Below are 17,989 nucleotides of genomic sequence, written 5' to 3'. Positions count from 1 at the left end.
GTCTCGCGATACCTGGTACACGTTCGTACCAATAAGAACTTTTGCCACCGAACAGGAAGAACAGAAAGATATTCTAAAGTATTCAGGAAGTAATTCGACGTCGCACAAACGATCTCATGTATTAACGTTCATTGTAACCTGTAACTATGTTTGATATTGTTTCGAAACGATTGTTAGCGATGTTCTAACACTGATCGAGGGTACAAAGCATCGAAGGAGCGGAAATCGAGAATCAAAATATTCAAAAATCAAAATTACCATGTAAGTTCATAGAGATTCGTTGTTTGTCGATGAATATTATTTGTTAGTCAAGAATAGTTGGATACGTCCAATAATATAGTCTAATAATGATTAACGGTGTAGTTTTATTTTCTTCTTTCCTTCCCGCACTATCCCTAATTTAAACGCGTAACGTTATTGGCACGTACCAAGATTAAGACCGTAAATTAGAGATTTATCGAAGCCATTGCAACGATATCGAATCGATTAATAATATCGTACGTCCAGGAGAATTATAGTTTTAATTGTTTCGTAAACCAAAGTCCGTTGATATTTCATACCAGATAGATGGAGCAACGAAGCTTCCGTGAACTAGTTACTGGTTACTAGTAGCAACGAATTTACAACCATTATTTGTTATTCGCTATGACTGTAATATCATTAATCGAATCATACCATTCTAATACATTACTTAACCCAAATGTTACACGGTCTCAATAGATATCAAACAAATGGAATTTCAATCGAGAGTGAATCGATAAAGATTCCGATAAACTACTCCGTCTAACAAGGTCAACGCGATAATCGCTAATTGGACATAGAAGATCGGGCATCGAAATCGCTCGCCTCGTACCTATTATGATCAGCCGATCCGTACCTTGACGGATTCGGTTCGACAAACAAACACATGCGGACGCGTAATGTTCCGATCTATGCTTATTAATCGCATAATTGCTGATCTCTTCGCTATGAGAAATTTGTATTTTCGTATCTTAAAAGAGGCGGTTAATGAAACGTTTTGTCTGTTGACTACGTCAGTTGTGCCCGTAGAGTTTTCCATCGAACCGCTTGTAAAATGACATTTTAAACGGAATTTCCGTTTTCCGATTTCTTCGTAAAAACACATTCGAAAACAATAGAACTCTTCGTTTGGAATTCTAACCGACGCGACGCATGCATTTTCATTTACTCGTCGCGTCGTAAGAGGATATATCACCGACAATGAGTTTTCCTCAATTCACCGCAATTATTTAGCCACTTAAGTTGTATCGAAGATGATAACACATTCAATGTCACTCGCGGTGTAAATTAACGCGGGAAACATATTGCATTGTTAAACGTTACGCGTTATTATTTAAAAAAGAATGCACCGGTTGAAAAATTTCATTCCTTTTTTCTCGATACGTAATTTCTTTTCCTTGAAATCGAATCGAAGAAACTATCTTTCTTTCGCGGAAAAAACCTATGACGATAATACGGTAATCGAAAGATAAAGGAGATGGCAGTTTGAGAGAAATGAGATTTATCATAGAAGAAACCCGGTAAGTGTGAAACCACGGTCAAAGAAACGATGCGTGACACGTTTTATAGTGCTAATTACTGCTGAGAAATCGCAGAAGAGATTCACGCGTTTTACAACCAGCAATACAGTCGCCATAAACTTTGTTTATATTGTAGTACGTATTTTGATTCGTACGAAAAGTGAAGCAATTACTCGATAAGAAGAAAGGTATCTCATCGAGATCGTAAATAACGATCGGTTAGTATCGGCACAATAATCTCGTATTTTGTTCGATCGGGCGATTAAATCGAGCAAAGTAGAACTACATGCATACATGTTTATCTGGCAAACGAACGAACAGAGATACGATATTAAAATCTGCTTTCTACTCTCGGTATCAGTCCTTTCGGAAAAGATATGAACCGTTAGGCGGTTACCAAAAGGTAGCTAGATTATTCAGACGCGTCGTATGTATACCTGCTGGGTGTTTTTGTTTGGTGACAATTGTCGTGAAACGATCGTTGTCGCAGGTACGTGTAAGCATCCGAGCATGATGGAACGCGTTCGATCGAGTCTATTCGAAACCAAGTTGTACGTACATGTATAACGTTTCGATACCGGGAATCGTCTAGAGACGCGATAACACTAACATCTAACGCAGAATATCGAGTGCCATTTAATCGTCAGCCGTATCTTGGAACTCTCACCGTATAAAGTTCAAGTAGATTGATATGTATATGTATACTCGGAATCGTTAAACGGGAATTGAGGTATGTTTAAAAAAATCACTCGAACCGGTGGAAAAAAAAATAGTATTGCAAAGAATAAAAATGATCTAGTGATCGGTTGAAAGAGCGGCGAGTGATATACATATCTAGTCGGGTCTTGTACCGGATGACACGGTCTGTGTGTTGGGAACGACTACTCGTACAGGGAGCCTCGATGTCTCGTACCGATATTCTTTCAAGATAGTGTTCCGGTTTCCATTATTTTTCACAAAACTTGTGTGTTGTTTGTTTAAACGTGACACTGATTGCGATCAATGTTTTCTTGCGCAATCGCGTTAACGTAATTACTGTTAATAATGGCCGTCCCATTGTTTCCTGGCAAACTCATTCTTCGAATCGCGGTAAGTATACACGTATACGTATACGTATACACTCTCTGATCGATGAAGCTTCCCAGCTTCTCAGAGATTCCTAAATACGTGTACATACTTCCCTGTTCGAAACATACGATAAAAGGTGAATCCCAATCTATCGGTAATTCCACGCACGGCATACCAATTATTTTTTAATGCCTTTAAATACGATAGGTCTCTGGAATTTTATACCGATCGATTCATCTTAATACCGCATAGAGAAACTAGACAATACACGTTGCCGGCCGCGTGATCTATTCGACCGAGAAAACAATATTTGCGTCAGAAATTCGCTCAAGTGTTCGTTTCTACGTAAATAGAAAAAAACTGCCTAACGACAATAGAAGAGTTCCCAGCGTTCTAACTATACACTCCTTTCTGTGTGCTGAGTCAGTTACCTTGGTCGGGCACTTTTAACCAAAAATAATTTAACGAATGTCCAACGATAAGGAAGAAACATCGTTAACTTGAATGCTCGATAACACAAAGTAATTGAAAATCCCGTTTACGTCGACTCGAACGAGAAAATGTAATTTTACAACGATATGTTGGCATTTTATGTATATTTCTGTAATATTTATAATACTTGGAGCATACGCATATACATGTACATATGTATGTATGTATATGGAACTACGATAATCGAAATTCGATGAGGCGGGAGCACCGAGGTTGTAAACAGTACGGGCAGATAATCGCTACAAGTTTCAACGGAGATTCCGACTATGCGATGTCGCAAATCAATTAACGATCTACAATCTATTCACGATCGGCTCTCCCACTATCGTTGAACGAGATAGCGCACGTGCGTATGTTCGGACAGCAAGCAAATCGACGCGACGCGACGCGACGCGTCGTGCCTATGCATATGAGCGGATCAAGTACCGACAGACGGACCGAGGCTTCTTTTATCAGTCAACGACGACCGCGTGAAGCAAACGGTTCGGTACGCGGTGGTGCATTCATCCGGCAAGAAGCTTCCTTTACGCTATTCGCGTTGCCCGCTGTCCGCTTTTCACCTAACATTTCACGACGCTGGATCGCCTATCGATCTCGGTACTCCACCTGAACTCGACGAAACACCGACAATTTTGTCCCTGCCCGCCACCTTCCACGCATCGGGAACAATTTCGTGAGAAATCGAGCGCTCTTTCGAGAAGAAGGTCGAAGCCGTACGAGGCAGAAGTGGCAGGGTCAATCGAACATCACGGAACAATAAACGTTTTATTAGAAAACGTCGACACGCTGGCGCAAATTCCTCGATACATCGTTACTACGTAAGTACATATGTAACAAACGTTCCTTTTTTTTGTTCTCTCTCCTCTGGAAACGATACTAAAACGGTGACTAATCGTCGATTATTGTATTCTCTATGTCGTTTGCTTTTTTTCTTTTTTTCTTTTTTTCCCGCGGTCAAGTTAATTCGTATTCATCGACACCGTTCGGTTTTACGCCAATGTCGCAGCACTCGAAGGACACTATATTTTTTTATTCGTTACGTGTACACGTAAAACGAACAAACGATCTCTAGATACGGAACAAGGTATGTAGTTCTATAATCAGGGATTTCGGCATACGCGTGCGATGGATTGCCGCTCGAAAAATCGAGCTTGATATCGACATTGTTATCTTGATTCGTCGTGCAAGGAACCCGCGAGCTAAAGTAATTAGCGGTAGATTTATGTCGTTAAACAACAGACGAGTCGAATTAATGTTCACCGGTTCCGAGTAACGGCATAAGCAAACAAACATACGTATAAAATGAAAATAAATTTACGAAATCCCAAGGTCTCGTTAACGGTAAATTTCTTTACCTAAATTGCCTTCTAAGTGGCTTCTCAACTATATCCACGCGCACCGCCATTTTTTTCATTCTTCGCACGCGTGAAATTTAAGTCCACCGACACGTGGAATCTGATTAGTAGTAATACAAGAACCAAGTTCCTCGTGTCGTTAACGATACTGTATGCTGATCTCGTATATGTACATATAACGTTTCGCGCGCTATCGAAGCGTCCAAGAGGAAGAGCAACGACATTAAAGGAGTCGCGAAGCACACAGCTATCCAGCTGTGAATTCGTTTCGCGGAACGCGTACCCCTGCCCGATCGATATCGATCATCGAATTGACTCGTAGTCCCGATAAGATTTAACGAGCTGCGTATCTGTTTGTTCGATGCACAGCTATACAATCAAATTTACCTACAAAACATTTTTTCAGATCAAGGCTGACCAAAATAGGCAGATCCGAGGTGAAATTATCACAAGTCGATCCCAGGTTTTCTCAACTCCGACGACGATACTTCAAGATCGTACGCCAACAGCGAATCCGGTATGTGATGAGAAATTCAATTGAAAATTATTCTTCCCGAGTTCAGTTCGATTTATCGTCGTCTAAAAGGTGACCTTTGGGGGTAGCTTGCGTATTTGCAATCGATTCGTTTAACGAACATATATGTACATGTACGTATACGTATATTTATACGAAAAAATTGCAGGTATGGTCGCTTTTCCGGACTTGTCGACTGAACCGGCGGCGTTGTTGAACATAACTGATGGAAAGTTAAACAATCACACGGATCGCAATGAGCAGTTAGCAAACATGCCTAACGACACCAGAGTTAAGGATCACGCATTCACCATATCGCGAGTCGACGCGTGGAACGGCAAGGATAACTATGCGTTAGATTTCGACTGTATGGAAAAGGAGAACGACAAGACACAGAATGCGTCGGCAGGCCATAAAGCGGAACCGGATGTCGTGAAAAAAGTGCCAGGTGAGCAACTACTGGGCGAAATATTGCTGCTACAAGATCCCGAATCAACCTGTAACCTCTCGACGTACGGTGTTTCGAGGTCATTTCGAGACATATGATTTTTCGAAAGATTCGCTATCGTCGGGAGAAATCGAGCGCGGAACACGGTAGGCTATCCGTTTATTGTCGCGGCGATGACAACGCAAAAGTCGTGTTTTGTTCCAGAACCGATTCCATTAAACGGATAGAGTCTGCAAAAAATAATTAAAGGCAAACTGATGTTTGCACGAACAACAACGGATCGAGAGAATTAATTAACCCCGGGGCGTGTATCGATAAGTTCGCGCAACCCGCAGTGAGAATCAAACAAAAACGAAATAACAAGCTTGATAACTGTGTTTCTTAATTTCCATCTACTTGTTCGATCCGCGAGAGTAGCAAAAACGTAATAGGACGCAGTAGGATCGCGTGCGAATACAGTCGAACAATGAACGCGCGAATGGATCGGCGACGCAATAATTTATTTAAAGTAAACGTTCCGAAAAGGTCGAGATGGGTTGATTTTTCGATAGCCGATGTGATTGAACAAACACCTTTAATGGAGAAAAGAACAAAACGGGCATCTTACTGCCCGAAGTCGGTGGTGAATCGCCTCCGATCGCCAATCCGGGTTACCTAGTGACGATTTCTTCCGTCGCAAATTCAGATCCCGATCCTGATTTTCGTAATAATCCGGATGGCTTCGGGAATAACGGGCACGTAGACGAGAGATGGTATCATACTACCCTGCAAATCGCTGTTCCATTCTTCATCGCCGGAATAGGCACCATCGGAGCGGGTCTGGTTCTTGCAATGGTCACGGTACGTTCTAACGCCCTAACTGAATCCTTCTTTGAAATCAAAATTCCAACCTCTGATCATAAATCAGATATCTTTTTCCCCTGAAACTTTCTGTACTCTTATCGAACGAGCACTTGATTCTTATTGTCTGAAGATAATACTAAACGCGCGCGACATGGTCTTTTCTCATTTATCGCGCCTGTGCATTTTATCTGTCATAGAAATAACGTTACGACACGATCCCAGAACAACACCGTCATAATCTCAAGAATCTTTTACATAAATACCCTCTCTGTCATCGGTACAAACACTCGCGATCCAACATTTTATCCGCTTCCACTAATGTGGAAATTCTTTGAATGTAATTTACATTCTTGGTCGCGTTCCTTGCTCGTAACAATACCCAACCGAGAAATCGCTAACCCACCTCCGCTCCCCTCCGCTCCCCTCCCTTCCATCGTGTAATTAAAACCGGCCTCTGTGTTTTAGGAGTGGACAGTGTTTCAAAAAGTACCTCTACTCATTATGGTACCCTCTTTGTTAGGATTGAAAGGCAATCTCGACATGTGTTTGGCTTCCCGTTTGTGCACGCAAGCGAATTTAGGAAACATGCACGGGTATCGAGAAATAGCGAAAATGATTATCGGTAACATCGCGCTGGTACAGATACAAGCGATCGTCGCCGCTGTTTTGGTATCGATTTTCGCAGTCGTGGTCAACGCCATAACAAAGCATAGTTTCGAATGGGAACAATGTTTGCTAATGGCCGCATCCGGCGTATCGACCGCCACCAGTTCTTGCTTTATCCTAGGTAAATAATTATCAGTTATCACTGGTTATATTTCCTTCTTTTAAATAATCGATGGATATGACGTGCGAATCGAGCGTGAGAGGTGAGAGAGGGGGGCGTGTCTAATTTTGTGGCCAGCTCTTTCGCGATACTCTTAACACCGTTCGATTGTTTCCTTCGGGAAGCATTAAGAGAGAAAAACCAACGCGACGGAAAGTATGAGACAGAGGATCGTTTCAGAAATTACAACACTTGCACGTGACCCGACCCGACGCGACGCAACGCGACGCGACGCGACGTTGTAGTAATCATTTCGAGCATCTAAAACGTAAGAATCGTTTCTACGACCATGAATGAGCTTGTACTATAATTTAAATAACCTGAATAGTCGCCGTTGCAAGACCAACGAAATATGTAGAATTTCGTTAGTAGATAATAGGACTTTAGACTTTATACCGTACAACTTGTTTACACAAAGTTTCGCTTTATGTCGAAAAATAACGAAATATTTTTTCGACGGACAAAATTTCCGCTCTACTCTGCAACGAAAACGTCGATTCGTTAACTTTCTTCCCAACAGATTTTGTAATGATAGCTGTCATCATGGTGTCGTATCGATGCAAAATGAACCCTGACAATTTAGCGACACCTTTAGCAGCGTCCGTCGGAGATGTTGTATCGCTTAGTGTTCTATCAATGATCGCATCCTCGTTGTTCGAGAACATAGAGACACAACTGTGGGTTTTGTACGTGATACTTGGCTGTTACTTCTTGTTGTTGCCATTTTGGATCTACGTTGTTCTGAAGAACAAATACACCAGAAACGTTTTAACGTCCGGATGGGTACCTGTCTTATCTGCTTTATTTATTAGCGGGTCAGTATGTACAATCAACTACGTAACATAATTAGTTAAATTTTATGGAGCATGTATTACCATGTTTGCAATTTAATTTAGAATTGGCGGTTTAATTCTCGAACATGTCGTTACTTCTTTGGCTGGATTCGCGATCTTTCAACCTATAATAAACGGAATTGGTGGTAATTTAGTCTCTGTACAAGCATCTCGAATCTCAACTACGTTGCATCAGACATCGATTATGGGAACTTTACCGGCCTCCTCGAAAATGTGGGTTACCCCGTGGACGGCGCTCTTTAAAGGCTGTAAGTGGCGCATATGATGCAAGAATAACTAATGTTACTGCTACATATTTTTCGCGCTTCCACGGTTGCCTAATGTTCCCTTGTTCGCTTTCGATCTCTAGCACCGTACGCTAAAACTGCCAGAATACTAATTTCCATGGCGGTATTCGGCGAACTGGTATTCATTTATCTCGCCGATTACCTCAAACAGGGAAAATCTACGTTGCACGTGTATTTCGCGGTCTCTTACATCCTCGTGGCCGTTTTTCAAGTGAGTACATCAAACCGATTCAAGCTGCAGCGGAAAAAGTGAAAGGTTCCAGCTACATCGAGAGAGAAAAAAATATGCGATTTATCTTTCGTAGGTCATGTTGCTGCTTTACGTGGCGCACATAATTATTCACGCCATGTGGCGGCACAAAATTGACCCGGATAATTCAGCTATACCGTATCTGACGGCTTTGGGCGATCTTACGGGAACTATGTTCTTGGCAATGGCATTCTGGTTTCTAAAGAGCATACATCAAGAATACACCAGCGAGTAATTTTCCACGACTCGTGCAGCCGTTATCTCGCCTAGATGAAATGGAAAATAAACTGCGTATCGACGTTCCTTCCGGAAATATCGGATCTAAATTTCGAAAACGTTAAATTTCCTCGAAAAGATACGTGTCTCTCGGAGAAAAAGGCGAACGAAAACGTGCGAATTAATTGTGAGAGTGAACGTTTCGTGAAACTGAGTACAATGTATCTTTACGGAACAATCTAATCGACCCGAAACAAACAAACAAACAATACACTTTCTTTTCCTCCATTAACATAACATTTTAACGTCACGTTAAAACTTTGCTACTCTTGAAATATAAAAATTCTAATAACACGAACGACCCGTAGTGACTCCATCATGATATAATTTATTATAATCTTCTAACAATCGTGCAATTTTAATTACGCAAGAAAGTTTGTGATAAATCTATTGATCGGCGACTGACTACTTACAAACGCGAGATTTATACGTTTTTATCACTTTTTTAATTCTACGCGATTGCTTGTTAGTTAATTTTACCATTTAAGAGCAAAGGATCTGCTCGATATATTAAAACTGATTAATAATTATAGTGTGAAGCCAAAGTAAAAATAATGCTGGCCTAAATTTTTACAATAGCACGTGTAGTTTTAATCATGAGATTATATTATAATTGGAGATTAAAACATTTTACTATCGTTAAAAGTTTTAAATAAATTTTGTAGATCGAATAGATTTACAAAATAATAGACTGCTAGAGTTGCGTACGTATGTATATTACACAACGCGAATATTTTTTAATAACATAGTTTGTCGTCTAAGAGAAATTGCAGACATAATTTAAGAAATATACTATACTCGTAGAATAAATTATGATAAATTTGGTTCTGTGAATAATATACCATTACGTCTAGATAATAATAAATTATTTTGTACAACATCTTGTGATTTATAACGATACCTGTTGTCACAAACTATGCGATAAGTTATGCATCTTGAATAAAACTGTGCAACTTTTGAATTAGGTGAACCTTTCGCGTTAGCCACCAAACTAACTACTAATGGTAATTTGTTTCTTTGCCCCTTGTTAAATTTCCATAGAATTTAATAATATATAATATTTAAGAAATATTTTCCACAACTTGAAAACAATTTACCTGCAATGCTATCCTTAGGAAAGTTTTCTCCGTAGAAAATGAAATGCATACACTCCATATACTGCATATACTGTAAAAGACGTTTACCACGTTATTTATACAATATTCAAAGTACATTATCCATGTTGCTTCATATATTGAAACAGCATTGATTTTTGTAACACAATAGATTCTGCGTAAAGGATTAAAATTCACCTATTTTTTATACATATACATATTATTGTACAGTATTCAAAGCATTGCTTCGAACGTAGAAGAAACATTGACTTTTGTAACACGACACATTCTGTCTAGAGAATTAAAAAGATATCCTGATCATGCGAAAGAACGTGCATGTCTTTTAGGTTATGTCGATTACGCATAAATTTCAATCAAATTAGCGATTTAAGAAAAAACTTTATAAAACTTTTCATCGTTTGCATATATAATATCCACTGTCAATAGTTATTTTGCCATTAGTTCTATTTTAAATACGATCTTGGGACGAAATAAATGTAACGCGTACACGTGTATAGAAAAGAAACGTAAATGACAAGCTAACGAGAAATATTCAAGATATTAATCATTGCGTACGCGATAACAACTAGATATTAATCGAGTTACATTTCTTACCCTTTTTATATCTATTTCATAGCACCTTGAAAATAAACGTGTATATGTAGAAATGTAGTTGGGAACATCCCGTCCCGCCAAATGTACATTAGAGCGCCACCATTGGTCATTTACGCGCGTGGTAATTTCAAAGTCGTATAAAAGCTAGTTGCATCGCGTTCACCGAAATGAAAGTTCTACACTGTCCCCGTGCTAGTCGTTACGAACCTTCGTAATATGGTTTCTACAGGTGGGGTACATAACGAGAAGGGGGATGCTGAAACCTACGCGCGACATTCTCCCGAGACATTTAAACTGGAACAGTTCCTGTTCGCGTCCAGAAGACGCTACACGAGTCCCTTTGTGAATTCACATCGCCGGAAGTTTGTTTCAACACAACCAGTGTCGAAACAACCAACATAAACTGAACAATAGTGTTTCAAGTTCTTCAAAAGGTGACGGTGAGCTTCCTTCCAGCGATGACAATGGTGGGTGGCACGATCATTAACGATAAATGTTTACCGAAATATTTTTCAATGTGCGTGTGTGCGCGTGCGCGTGTGCGTGTGTCTCTGTCTATAAAGAGATCTATAAAATAAATGAAACTGCACCGATGATTAAGAATATATGTTTTCTTCCGTACAGCAAATCGATGTCTTTGGATTAACGTCATAAATTACAATTTACGTATACATATACATGTATGTATAGGTTGCGATCCTTGACTAGGTTAATCGACACAAACGAGACTCGTTGATGCGACTAAACGCTGATAATCTTTCCATAGCTAAAATAACATCGTCTTAGCTGTAATATGTATATGTAGATATTTTCTTGATCGTTGGTAATCAGTTTGGCTCGCGTGGCTCGATGACGTTAAGATTACCTGGTAATCTTGGCAGAGTTAATTTTAGGTTGGTTATCGCACGCAACAGGTGATTGAAAAAATTAAATTTAGTTTCTCTCGCGAATGATAATGATCTCTTTACATCGATTCGATTTATAACGCGTCGTATTTCGTTTCGTAACCTGACAATAGAGGGAAAATTGATAGGAACCAGCTCTACTCAGGAATCGCGAAGTGAAGGTGAGCGGAAAAGAAGGCGAAAGGGTAGTTTGACACGCACCGTCGAACACACGAATGTCTCTAGCCGTTACTATCGTAGATACAATGACGCTTTGCAAACCATAAATGCGCTCTTTCCATGTGAAGGTAATGAAATTGTACAATCCGGTTTTGATCGCGATATCGTTGCGTATTAGATCAGCATAAGTCGGGAAAACATATAGGTATACAATACGTTTCTCGATCAACATTTTATTACGAAGCAAATACACAGTTGGTAACCGGTAACATTCCCTCGAGTCTAATCTTAACGAGTCGATATCGAATATTCACTATTCCACTCGTCGAAACGATCGTCCAACAACAACCGATGAAAAAGTCGGGAATGTAAAGTTTGAAAGATCGTCGAATAACGTCGAATACACGAAAATAGGAATGAAAACGACAGTAACTCCGAAACTTTGTTCCGATTTATTATCGAGTTATGATGGTTATTAGAAACAAATTAGGATCGTTGTATAGCAAACGCTGTAATTTGCAAACGTTGTTTCTGTAAATTGATCAGAGGCAGACGATATACCTATCGCAGGAGACTGGCGTTTCACCTAAAATACATATAAACAGCATTTGGACGTTTACTTTCTACGAACGTTCGCGTTCGACTGTACAACTGAGTGGCGAAATCATGAATAGAAGATATCTATGTAATCCGTAGGAAGATGCGCTGCTGCAAGCCATGTATGAGCGAACCAATTCCTAATCATCTATCGCGTACATCTGCACAGCATGCACACACGCATAGATACTATTGCACGCATTCGAGGATATTGCTTCCAGATTCGTACAATCTGCAAAACACGTATCCGTGACCGACGTATCGTTTATTTAAATGGACATCAGATTTACGTGTTAGGCAGTTTGTCCAAGACTGCTCGATTATGTGTATCGCAATAACGATGATACGCAACACGGGACTGCAAACGAATTATTACTGGCGCGGTGATTTCCGACGAAAGTCGTGCGATTACACGTAGTTACGATTTTCGTCAGCGGTTCTTCGACGTGTACGTTTCAGAGTGCAGGAATTTTATTCTCACGTACCTTGATCTAATTCCACGTACATACATTAGTATCACTTTCTATGGTCCTTACGGCAAATGGTAAGAGACTTCTACATAACACTGTGTGTCGTGGTCGATTACACCGACAAACACGTTCAATTAGATTATGTATTTAATTCCGAGTTGGTCTCAGCTTGTGATTTCTCAAAAAGGATCCGTGGTACGCGATTCAACATTCAAGAATTTTAATTGCAGATGAAAGCGGCGGTCTTCCTAGTTGCGATAGCAGCAACTAGAGCTTTACCCCTCTCGAAGGTGCACGTGAAATTTATTTCCCCTCCTCACGTTTACGAACACGGTATTACGACAGACGGTTAGTCTATAAATCCACCTAGATTGCATATCGTTTTTAAAATCTTGCACCATCGAATTAAATTGATTCTTATCGTACAGGGGATCGAACGATCGACCAGAGGTCTTACGTTTCCATAGGAAGAAGAAGCACAACAGGTAGCTCGAGGCAATTTGGTAAGGCTCGAGGCTCGATAACAGACTCTTATCGTATACTATCCTATTTACAACGTTTGTTCATTATACGATAGTATTAAAACTGTTATCATCTGTATTTTGTACCTATAGGGCAACGTCTGCGCTCGACAAACAATAACATACCCATATATATTAAACCGGAAAACGCGGAATCCCTATGGCCAGTAGGTGTTTTCCTGCCGCCAGTAGATATCAATGATCTAGGGTACAGTTCGCACGAATCAAGGCATACGACACCTGATTTTTCCAACGGACTTGGTAAGAAATCTTTACAACGGATTATAGCGGATGAATGTAAAGATCCATCGAATGCGGGCGTAACTTTCAGGGTGAATTCAGTGCACAAAAATAATAGAAAGAGTTAACGGCGTCGTGTCTAATCTTTTTCCTATAGAGTATCGAACATTAAAAAACATATTATTTACGTGTAACCAGTAATATCGTGCGTTACGCTTTCAGCAAAGGAAACAATCGATGCTATTAAAATGTTGTAAACGCGAAACATTCTGTATAATTTATTGCCTTGTGGTATATTTCCAACCAAGAATTTCTAAAATTAAATCATATTTTTACGCTCGACGATGTTTCAGAATATCACGACCCGTATCTATTGACTGGCGAAAAAGCAATGTTAGCGGTGAAATATCTTTACGGGCAAGGTGAACTGTTTTACGATGATATTCCGCACGAAAGAGCGCTTCTGAAGAATCAAGAAGAAAGAAGACAAAATGGTCTTCATGGCCACATACTCAAGAGTTTGAGGCCTACCTCTCCATTCTATAGGAAACATTGACTAATTAACGATCGCATTGGTTATCTCCAACACTCGCTAACCAACGTCGCATCGTGTTAATGAATAAAAATAGTATCAAATTTATTTCTCTTTGCCTTTAAGATGGGACAAGAATAAATTTACAACACTTTTAAATGGATGCGCGTTGATTTCACTATGATTATCATACATATTAAAATTCGTAATATTAAAACACTGTAATTATTATACGTAAAAATTTACAGGTATTTTACTCGTCCCAGTTTTACGACAAATCAATGTTCTTCGACGAACTGATTATTCGTGAAAATTTTCGCTTCGTGTACAGATACAAGGAACTTTTTATACAACAATATATGTACATACATTCGATTACGCTCTAACATTTCGAAACAAACCATCGAAACAGAATGCAAAGTGTTGTAAAAATCAACCCATTGGAAATGCTCGGTGTCGTTGTTCCATTACACAAATCCCCGAAACAAAGACACATATACACTTTTTTGTAACTCCACACTGTGTAGGCGCATCTCTCCTCGCCATCATCAGGTCCGCGTTGGAAACAAAGTCTTTGCGTAGCAGTACCGTATTCTACGCAAAATGAATACTTTTCAAACGCAAAGTAATCTCGTGGAAATTTCAAACATATAAATACATGATTTATGATCGTAATTCTTTATTATATTTTGTTACATTCTTACCATTATTTATACCCTGTCTTTCGATTATTTTACCGCACCATCCAGACGCGCAAGGGACAGCATCTACACCTTTCTCCATTTCGATCTCCGTCGAGTTCATAGTAAACGGATCTTTGCACGAACCTAAATCTCCTCTCGATCTGCAATTTACGCATCTTCGGAGGAGTCCTAGAACCGAGCAACGATAAATTAAACTTTTGTTCCATCAGACGACTCACCCGTATTGATAGAAATCTCCCGTTTTGTCAAAGGTATATTTCGGTGCACTCGCGCGATTTAAGGGAAAAACGACGAGGTCCAACGCAATGCAATGCAATGCAATGCAACGCAACGCAACGCAACGCAACGCAACGAAATGAAACGAAACGAAACGAAACGAAACGGAACGGAACGCAACGCAACGTTTCGCGGGAAGGATGCGCTGTTCGGTATGCGGTGAAAGTGTGCCATTCCTCGCACACACTTAGATGCAATCTGTGCACGAAACTCACCGGTTGCTCGCTGAAGTAGAACCAGGCAAAGAATCGCGAGTACCGCGGTAACATTTACCCCGAGATTCATTCTATCGCGAGTCTGGTTTTCGGTACTATTGTATTTTCGATCGGTCTCCTCACTCGTCACAACACTCGAGTCCAACGCGGAGACAGGAACGATCAAACGCGGCCATTTTGGAACTAAACTATGACTATGAGAAGCAGACACGACGCCATGTAGTTGTCCCTCCCAGACCCTCCTTTCACTTGGCTACCTTTAGGCAAGCCTTCTTCAGACGGGATCGCGCGACTCACTGAAACTCCTAATAAACATTCGTCAAATGTCTGTCTTCGACGTCCCACTTCAGCTTTTTACAATAATTCTATACAATAATCCAATAATCTATTGTTAATTTTTTTTGGAAAGGATACTTGTGCCTGCATGACTCGTAACTACATTAAAAGCTTGATCGGTCCAGTATATGTCATATTGAATACTTTTGATCGAATAAAAGCAAAAGTTACTGCGTTACACGATATGTTATATTTATTATATGTTATTTAGTAATTTTTCAAATTATTGTTGTTGATTGATAAACGGTACTTGTTCTATTATTTCCTGTTTCGTTGAATCGACTTTGCGAAATTTGTACCATCGTCTGTACGCGTGAACCAATCCACTGCAGTAGCAAAACAAGCACAGCAGGAATATAAATCCCAAGTATCCCAAATGACGTAAAAATTCTGTATAACAGAAGAAATGAATACCAAAATAACGCAGACGTTATATCGCGTCGGTTAAGTATCGTTATCAATTGTTTAATAAAAATGTTACCTTGCGTTAATAGTTTAGCTTTGGGAACAACAATTACATTTAATTGCATCACTTTAATATTATCGACAGTACAGGTATAGTTCCCTTCCTCATGAATGGACACGTCTAATACGCGTGTACGTAGACACAGAAAAATGTGAAACTTTATAACGTTGGAGGTGTAATTTATAAACTCGATGTACATTACCTATTAGATAAAGTGTTCCAAAGGCGTCCACTACCACGCGTGCAACTGGATCCAATTTACGAAATGATCGACGAACGCCTCTTTCCAATGTAATCGAATCCTTCTTCCACGACACTTGCGTATCTAAACTCGATCTGAAATACATAGTCGTATGAAATAGCGAATACACTTGATCAACATTTAAAAACCACAGTATACTCTGGACAAACGATAGTGAGATAAGCTCCTTCTGCAAGTACAAATCGTTTCTTGTATCTAAACGATCGAGCCCACTTCTTTTTCCCGCGTGCACATTTTTTACATGATTCTTTAAGGATGAAGTCTGGCAAATATCGCACCGCGATGCTGACACCAGGAAACTCTTTTTCGAGTTGAATAGATCTTAAATGAAATACCATACGACTCGTAACACTATAAATGTATACGCTTTTTATACTAATTTAATCAATTTTCTCACTTGCATGGTAATAACGGAGTTTTTCGGAAGAATTTAACTATCGTCGAATCGCTCTGATTTGCAATTGTCTGTAGTAGTAATAACAATGGTTTAAATTCATTGTATTTAATAAAAAATAGATAACAAAACTAATAAGAATTATTCTACATAATAGAAGCGATAGTCTTATCTAGAATTCATAACATCCTTCTTACCGTATTTATAAATCGCTTTAATCTACATTTTCCTATGCTCGATTTATAGCCCCGATTACCTAAACAATTTTCACACGGACTCCAAGGTGTCCACTCAGAAATTACATGCAGAGTTACTCCAACATCTCGAATTTCAGTTAATTCTAACATTTGAGAGATCTAATACAAACCACATCCAATAGATAAACACATTTTATGCAAATCAGTGAATGAAAGTAATTAAGATAAATGTAATATTACGGCAAATCTAGTAGTAATTGGTGTCAGATATATTTCTCGATATTTCTCCCACTCTGTTATATTCCCTTGTTCTGTGTGTATGATGCCGTGGTCCTTAAAAATCACTATTAGAAAATGTATTTACTCGACTAATCATACATATATGTGCATATAACGAGACCAAAGGAAACTAAATAAAAAAATTAGTTCTGGTGTAAGACCTTGAATGCTTTAGAAATGGATGATAATTTAAAATTTAAATTTACGAAATATTAATTAAGCATAACTTAAATAATTAACTAACGTGGGTTAAACAGTACAAGTACGAATAAGATAAAGGCTTCCATTTGTAAAATTCTCTACATCAAATGCACTAATGTTTTCTTAGATGAATTTTGTTGAAAGTATTACGTTCGATTCTATAGTTGAATTTATTTTCAATCTCTTGTCCATCCTCACCGTGGCACGAATAAATGCCAGTATCCGTGATCTGGAGATTCTTAATTACTAAGGAAAGCTGGGGTGTAGTATAGATTCTATTATACGACATGTTATTGTCCATCCCTAATTCTACCACTTTCTCAGGATATTCTCTGTACCGATCTTGATAATACCAAATTTTTGTCTGTCTTTCTTCATTGTCGTTGCTATTTCATAAAGACAATCATAACGATAAAACCTGTTCTCTTTTATTAACGAATTAGTATTTTATACCAAAAACGACATTCCATCACCACGATTGTATCAATCTCAACACTAATCAGTAAATACTCGTCATTTTCCTCGGCTGTTACTAATCTTTCTTTATCCCTACAATATTTGGTAGGCGCTACGGATTTATCGGACGAAATAATATTTTCAGTCATGGCTAATGACATCACTAATAACCAAAAGTAATTCATTCTTAACATGGCAATGTGCAATATACATAGTTATATTAATACTGAAGTACGTAATAAGCAGTGTGAACCGTGGCCAGATTTGGCATAATTGAGTGCATCGACGATTACACTAGTAACGACGAACTTTCTTA

General features: G+C 39.2%; 4 protein-coding genes across 8 annotated transcripts; 2 read left to right on the top strand and 2 right to left on the bottom strand.

Moving 5' to 3' along the window:
- The first annotated feature begins 3,332 nt into the window (after positions 1-3,332).
- On the top strand, positions 3,333-9,634 carry LOC143341070 (solute carrier family 41 member 3). The gene is made up of 9 exons (XM_076763663.1): positions 3,333-3,919; positions 4,863-4,973; positions 5,140-5,418; positions 6,104-6,258; positions 6,727-7,048; positions 7,608-7,902; positions 7,984-8,189; positions 8,291-8,439; positions 8,534-9,634. Exons 3-9 carry the CDS (start codon positions 5,142-5,144, stop codon positions 8,711-8,713), a joined length of 1,584 nt encoding a protein of 527 aa, XP_076619778.1. The 5' UTR covers positions 3,333-3,919; positions 4,863-4,973; positions 5,140-5,141; the 3' UTR covers positions 8,714-9,634.
- A 994-nt stretch (positions 9,635-10,628) lies between these two features.
- Positions 10,629-14,562, top strand: LOC143341408 (uncharacterized). Of its 3 annotated transcripts, none has more exons than XM_076764321.1 (5): positions 10,629-10,930; positions 12,825-12,942; positions 13,023-13,097; positions 13,209-13,376; positions 13,709-14,562. In XM_076764321.1, the coding sequence occupies exons 1-5, from the start codon at positions 10,922-10,924 to the stop codon at positions 13,909-13,911; spliced, it is 573 nt and encodes a 190-aa protein (XP_076620436.1). In that variant the 5' UTR covers positions 10,629-10,921; the 3' UTR covers positions 13,912-14,562. The 3 variants fall into 3 exon arrangements, with proteins under 3 accessions (XP_076620436.1, XP_076620438.1, XP_076620437.1); XM_076764323.1 differs by lacking the exon at positions 10,629-10,930 and adding an exon at positions 11,500-11,529; XM_076764322.1 differs by lacking the exon at positions 10,629-10,930 and adding an exon at positions 11,799-12,668.
- Positions 14,040-15,216, bottom strand: Rtv (QVR superfamily protein rtv). Its single transcript, XM_076764324.1, has 3 exons — positions 15,083-15,216; positions 14,592-14,759; positions 14,040-14,481 (listed from the first exon to the last, which is right to left on the bottom strand). The coding sequence occupies exons 1-3, from the start codon at positions 15,150-15,152 to the stop codon at positions 14,270-14,272; spliced, it is 450 nt and encodes a 149-aa protein (XP_076620439.1). The 5' UTR covers positions 15,153-15,216; the 3' UTR covers positions 14,040-14,269.
- A 90-nt stretch (positions 15,217-15,306) lies between these two features.
- LOC143341407 (uncharacterized) lies at positions 15,307-17,893 on the bottom strand. Of its 3 annotated transcripts, XM_076764318.1 has the most exons (10): positions 17,671-17,893; positions 17,368-17,603; positions 16,978-17,081; positions 16,738-16,896; positions 16,544-16,611; positions 16,285-16,467; positions 16,087-16,220; positions 15,900-16,004; positions 15,669-15,808; positions 15,307-15,387 (listed from the first exon to the last, which is right to left on the bottom strand). In XM_076764318.1, exons 1-10 carry the CDS (start codon positions 17,865-17,867, stop codon positions 15,376-15,378), a joined length of 1,338 nt encoding a protein of 445 aa, XP_076620433.1. In that variant the 5' UTR covers positions 17,868-17,893; the 3' UTR covers positions 15,307-15,375. The 3 variants fall into 3 exon arrangements, with proteins under 3 accessions (XP_076620433.1, XP_076620432.1, XP_076620435.1); XM_076764317.1 differs by lacking the exon at positions 15,307-15,387 and having other exon boundaries at positions 15,640-15,808; XM_076764320.1 differs by lacking the exons at positions 15,307-15,387; positions 15,900-16,004 and having other exon boundaries at positions 15,640-15,808.
- Between the last annotated feature and the right edge of the window lie 96 nt (positions 17,894-17,989).

This window comes from Colletes latitarsis, chromosome 4 (assembly GCF_051014445.1).
Source record: "Colletes latitarsis isolate SP2378_abdomen chromosome 4, iyColLati1, whole genome shotgun sequence".
NCBI lineage: Eukaryota > Metazoa > Arthropoda > Insecta > Hymenoptera > Colletidae > Colletes > Colletes latitarsis.
Note: the sequence above shows the minus strand (reverse complement) of the source record. Positions and strands in the feature narration are given on the sequence as shown.